Source organism: Wolffia australiana, chromosome 4 (genome assembly GCF_029677425.1).
Source record: "Wolffia australiana isolate 7733 chromosome 4, ASM2967742v1".
NCBI lineage: Eukaryota > Viridiplantae > Streptophyta > Magnoliopsida > Alismatales > Araceae > Wolffia > Wolffia australiana.
Genome location: NC_135838.1, coordinates 358,953 through 364,814, shown reverse-complemented (window position 1 = coordinate 364,814; position 5,862 = coordinate 358,953). Strand labels below are relative to the sequence as shown.

Below are 5,862 nucleotides of genomic sequence, written 5' to 3'. Positions count from 1 at the left end.
GAATATTTATAAGAAGAGGTAATGACTGCGAATTTCATGAAACTCACATCTGCATGTTGGAATTCAAGCTTGGATAGCCTAGTCTCTATCACGTAAGAGATATTATGGAGTAAAAAATAAACCAAACACATTCGCACTTGACATTGAGTCTCTACAGATGGTGACTCTGTGTGTGGTCTACTGTAAAAATTTACTGTCTAACCTTCATTCAATTTATCACCTTTATCTATCTTGTTTATCATCAAAATATGATGATTTGAATTAGTCTTCAATTTTTAAATTTCATTTCATATTTATTTGTCACAATTCTATATTCATTGGACTCAAAAGAATGCGGTCATAATTGACTTGGGATTCATTTATCATGCTGGTTTATTTTTCACCTTGACAATTGTTAAGATTTTTCAACTTCTTTTGTTAAGTTGACTTTGAAGATACTCATTAGATCAATCATCTGAGGAGATCAACTTGGAAAAATGTTACACTAAAGTCCAACTCTAATTTTAGTCAAAGTTCACTAGTTAGTAAATATTTATGGTATGAACCGATACGATGGCTATGTTCGGTTTTTCTCAAGACTAGAAATCATATTTTCTGTTAACATGATATTTCACAATACGTAGTTTCCTTCTTTAACGTGTTGACACAACAAAGAAGGTTTCAGAGTATTATAGATTAAAACATCCTATACAAAGGAATTTGGAGGCGTGGATAGACTGTCTAGATTCTCATTGAATGGACCTATTTCTGTATATATTAATGAGTTTTTAGAAATGACATTCTCCCTCTTTCTCTCCATATATGATAAGATAAATGATACTAAAGTGGTGATATTATTTGGATAAATAGAAAATATCTATAACTCTTTGAAATTTATGTATTTTTTTTTTAAAATTTATGTTTGTCGAAACAATACATCTTAAACTTTGAAATTAATGTAACTTTTATTTTTGAAAGTAAGTTCTGTTTAAATAATATTTATGAAACTTTGAAAATTTTATTTTAAAATTATGTACATTGAAATAATATCAATGAAACTTTGAAAACTATGAAAATTTTAGTTTTGAAATTCTCTGTCAAAATAATCTGTAAAACTTTGAAAATAGTATAATTTTAATGTTTGATAATTATGTTTGCCCTAAAAATTATGTAAAAAATTAAAATTATGTAATGTTTTATTTTTAAAAACTGTCTGTCAAAATATTATCTGTGAAACTTTGAAAATTGTATAATTTTGGACTTTTGAAAATCATTCTGTCCAAATCGAAATCTTAGAAACTTTGAAAATTATATACTTTTTTATTTTTGTTAATCATGTCTTTCAGAATAAATCCTTAAAAATTGAATATTTTCGATTTGTATTTTTTCTTTTCGAAATTATGCAGTTTCGGAATAAAGCTTTGAAAAATATTCAATTGTCGACTTTTGAAATTATACTTCTGAAAATGACATCTGTGAAACTTTGAAAATCATGTAATTTTCGATTTTAAAAATGCCACGGGTAGGGTAACTAGGTCAAGGGAGACGGCGGTTGAGACGGCCTCGGGCGGCTCATCAGACTGCCACGTGTCGCACGATGGGCTCCCGATCCGACTTTGATTGAGGCGGTTAAGCTTACCTACGGAGGTCTAACCAGCCCCCGAAGACATTGGGCCGTAAAATACACAACTTTAGGGTCAAAACGTACTTTATGACTATTATAGATACTTTTCTCAAGTATTGTCTCGTAAACAAATTAAACTACTCACGTAGCTGACAATTCAGAGGTTTAACCAGCTTCCGAACAACCCTTGGATGTAAAATACACAAGTATAAGGTTAAAAAACAATTTTTAAATAAAGTAGGGCCGTTACTATAATATTTGCTATTGAAATCATTAAAGATATAATATATAATATAAATTTATAGGGTAGAATTATAATGTAATGGTTTGATAGGGTCTTAAATAAAATATGGGTAAGAAAGATATATATGGGAATATTCTACTTCCCTGGATTACCATCTCGAACAAGAGAGTGAAGAGATAGAGAGAGAGAGAGAGAGGAGAGATAGAGAGAGAGAGGAGAGAGAGAGAGAGAGAAGCGCGTCGTGTTGCTCGTCGGGGCATCGCTGTCGAAGTCGCGGTGTCCGCCGACCACGGTGGCGGGGCCACAGTTGATTGATTACATCGGTGGTGCAGGGAAAACCGAGGGCTCGGGTTCGATCTTGAATTGAAGGTGAGCGAAAAAATTCCGAATTTGATCTCATTTCTCGATGATGGGTTTGTTTTAAGAATCGTATGTTGTTTTCCGGGGGCAAAGGTTTGGTGGGTATTCTGGAAAAGAGGCGGAGTAGCGCCCTGTACGCAAGGTCTTGCCCCCTAATTTAATTCCTTTCGATCGGTTCCGCGATTATCCGATCTGGGTTTGGGCGTGGTCACCTTGGGACGACGGACCGCGTTTTTCATGTCCGATTCTTTGCGTCGATGGCGATTTTTTATTTATCAAGATGTGATTATTAGTTTTCTTTCGATAAGGATCGATTCGTTCAGATCGTTGCTGTTTTGGAGTTTCTTTTTTGGGTTTTTTGGTTGTCGGTGAACGATCTGAAGGGTGTTTATAGAAATTATTGATTGTTCTACGTAGCGATGGATTTTCGGCTCGAAGTTTACTATACGTAGACCATTATTAATACTTTCAGAATAATCCGATATTGAAACTGGAGGCCTAGTCGTTTTCGTCTGAGTTTCATCGACTGGGGCCAAGTTTTTGCGTCTTTTGTGATAAGTTTTTAGAGTTCTTCGGCGTTAAGAAGACAAATTTTTGGTACCTGATCAAATTCATTTTTAGGTTTTACTGTTTGATCTATGGACAAGACGGAGATTATGGAGAAGCTCTCATCGGCTGCCGCATTTGTTGAAGGAGGCATCCAAGATGCCTGTGATGACTCTTGCAGCATTTGCCTTGAGAATTTCTGCGACAGCGATCCTTCAACGGTGATTCTCTTGCTATATTTTTTCAGCTTTTAAATTAAGTTTGCCCGATGAAGCTGATTCCCTTCTTGTTTAACTTGCTGCAGGTGACTGGATGCAAACACGAGTTTCATCTCCAGTGCATATTGGAATGGTTGTGATGACATTCATATTCATTTGTCGATTTCTGATTGAATTTCATTGATGGTTCATTTAAATGTCATTCTGTCCCATGCTGTCATCACGAATTGCATATTACATACATACATGTCTCCGCTTTATTTTTTTTCCATTAATACCTTCCATTCTATTTTAATTTTAACGGGAAAATTTGGTGGTTTATTTGAAGATGGCAAATCGAACCATGACTTACCCCCGGATCATTTCGCGTCATTAATTAATATAAAAAATATAACATTTTTTTATCTGAATCAGAAATCTATAATCATTCCCATGGTCCATTGATGCTCTTCTTAGACATGATTCGTGGTTTTTAAAGTTATCTGTTTTTGGTACTGGAGGCTGATTTATATTCCGTTTTTCTCCAAATTTTCTCCAAGATTGAATCGTTTGATGTTTACAGCTTCTTCTAGAGACTGAGATCACTGTTGGGAAAGATGCAAATCTTCTTGAGCTAGTTTTTTCTAATTTTTTATTTTTGCACATCGTGCATTAATATCAATTAGTTTCTTTAGTCGACAGACATGTTTCTATGCTAATGAAGATACGATGGTTCATGTATATTCTTTTATATATGAGCAGGTGCCAGAGGAGCTCACAGTGCCCGATGTGCTGGCAACCTATCGTCTTAAAGGATCCAGCGAGGTCAATCTCTCTCTCTCTCTCTCTCTATAGAGTGCAACCAGAGTGAAATTTGATATCTTCTTCTTCTTCTTCATTTTATATTCTCTCTCTATGTTGCTCTCTTGCTTCAGCCAAGAGCTCCTTGAAGTGGTGGAGCGAGAAAGAAGCCTCAGGGTCAACAGGCCCCGGACTGCGACAGCCTTGTTCCATCATCCCATCGTTGGAGACTTTGAACTACAGCATGTAAGCCATTCGCCTCACCCATATTGGCCACCGACATAATCATCATCACCACCGTCCATCGTCATCATTCTCATCACTATCCGCACCATCATCATCATCCAGCATTTTTTATTTGTATCGTGATCATCCTTCACCACCCCCCATCCTACTGCATCACATAGTTCATCATCTCTTCCCAACATCATCCAACATTATCATAATGATTGTCACCGTAACCATCCCTCATCATCATTATCACACCCTTCAACTTCATCCTCTTCTTGTTATTAGAAACGATTGCCATCACCAGCATCATCATCACCCTTGTTATTGTCATCACTACCACCATCATCATCATCGACAACAGCTCAGCTGTCATCATCATTTATCAAGATCGACATCATGACTAGCAACCCTTTGACTGGGTTGAGCAGCTGCCGGTGGGGGCAAGTGAGGCAGAGCTGGAGGAGCGAATCATGCAGCACCTCGCAGCAGCTGCCGCCATGGGCAGGACACGCCATGTGGCACTCCGCCGGGAGGGCCGCCGCCGCCACAGTGGCGCCAGCCTCCTCCCTACCCACTTCCTCCTCTTTCCCAGCGACCCCCACGAGCACACCGCCGCCTCGGCCACCACCGAGGAGCATTCAGCAGCACCGCCACCACCACCACCGCTGCCGCAGCCACCGCCACCACACCAGCTGATGCAGCCGCCAGGCCCAGAGCGGGACGAGGCCGGGCCGTCAGAACATCAGTCATTGACCGAGTCCCTCAAGTCAAAATTCAACGCGGCTTCCATGAGGTGAGCCAGATTTACTCGTGCTGGATCGTCGAGCAGTTCAAATTTGACAGTTGTGATATGCTTCAGGTACAGGGAGACGATAAGCAGGAGCACGCGTGGTTGGAAGGAGAGACTCTTCTCGCGGGGGTCAACAGTGGCGGACCAGCTGGGCTCAGATGTGAGGAGAGAGATCAACAATGGCATTTCCACCGTCTCACGCATGATCGACCGTCTCGACCTACGTGAGGCACCGCAACGGCCCCCCGCCTCGTCTTCCTCGGTCGACACCCCCAGTCCTGCTTTGACCTCTGCAACAGACGAAGCACGGGCAGGATAGTCAAGAAACTTGAATGCAAGGCTCTCTCTCTCTCTATTTCTTTCTCACTCTCTCTTTAGCTGTGGGTATGGCTGTGATGTAGATATTTCGGCCATCTTTGTGGAGAACTTCTATGACGTCGTAAATTGTCTGATGAGAGAGGTAGAGAGAAATAGAGGGAGGTTTGAGCGCATGACTCAATAATTAGCAGCTTTGAATTGATCTCTGGTTTTTGCTCCAAGTCCTAAAAACAAAGTGAGAAGCAATTTGAATTGAAATAACTGCAAGCTAGATTAATTAAGTGAAAATAATAGGTTTTTATTTGTGCAGTACTTGGGGTGTTTTTGGATGGTTAATTGAGTTGTCCTTCGAAGCTTCTGGGTAACTAAGAAAGAAGGGCTGGGAGCTAGAGGTGAAGACAATGGGCTGAAGCAGCCGAGGTTAAAAGATTCTTTGGAAGATATTTTTTGGTCCTAGGAAGCTAATACTCAACGTGTAGACTATCTCAGTCTCTCATCTCTCCACTACCATTAATCATGCACATCCAATGGCCAGGATTTAGATACGGATATATGGCCCGCAAGAAAGTTATAAAACATACGTTGAAAAGAAAGAGTGTGTGACAGTGAGAGAGAAGAAAAAATCCCTTGCAATGAAAAAAATAGGGGAGAAGGGGTGGAAAAGATGTAACGTGCATTATGTGTTAAAACCCATTTTCCCTCCTCTCTCTTCATTACTTAAATGTCCTACCTATACCTGGCCTTGTGAAACAGCTTCAAGAATAATCCTATA

The 5,862-nt window shown here is 39.6% G+C and overlaps 1 protein-coding gene across 3 annotated transcripts; it reads left to right on the top strand.

The window, feature by feature from the left end:
* The first annotated feature begins 2,008 nt into the window (after positions 1–2,008).
* Positions 2,009–5,311, top strand: RHF2A (RING-H2 group F2A). Of its 3 annotated transcripts, XM_078574695.1 has the most exons (8): positions 2,009–2,216; positions 2,301–2,349; positions 2,829–2,974; positions 3,058–3,104; positions 3,713–3,775; positions 3,886–3,997; positions 4,411–4,775; positions 4,842–5,311. In XM_078574695.1, exons 3-8 carry the CDS (start codon positions 2,846–2,848, stop codon positions 5,089–5,091), a joined length of 966 nt encoding a protein of 321 aa, XP_078430821.1. In that variant the 5' UTR covers positions 2,009–2,216; positions 2,301–2,349; positions 2,829–2,845; the 3' UTR covers positions 5,092–5,311. The 3 variants fall into 3 exon arrangements, with proteins under 3 accessions (XP_078430821.1, XP_078430819.1, XP_078430820.1); XM_078574693.1 differs by lacking the exon at positions 2,301–2,349; XM_078574694.1 differs by having other exon boundaries at positions 2,211–2,349.
* The last annotated feature ends 551 nt before the right edge of the window (positions 5,312–5,862 follow it).

Bases quoted from the DNA above. Each gene is read 5' to 3' on its own strand.
- RHF2A (XM_078574693.1), top strand. From the start codon at position 2,846: ATGGACAAGACGGAGATTATGGAGAAGCTCTCATCGGCTGCCGCATTT. The intron at 2,975-3,057 runs GTGATTCTCTTG...AACTTGCTGCAG, and splicing joins GCGACAGCGATCCTTCAACG to GTGACTGGATGCAAACACGA. The intron at 3,776-3,885 runs GTCAATCTCTCT...CTCTTGCTTCAG, and splicing joins GTCTTAAAGGATCCAGCGAG to CCAAGAGCTCCTTGAAGTGG.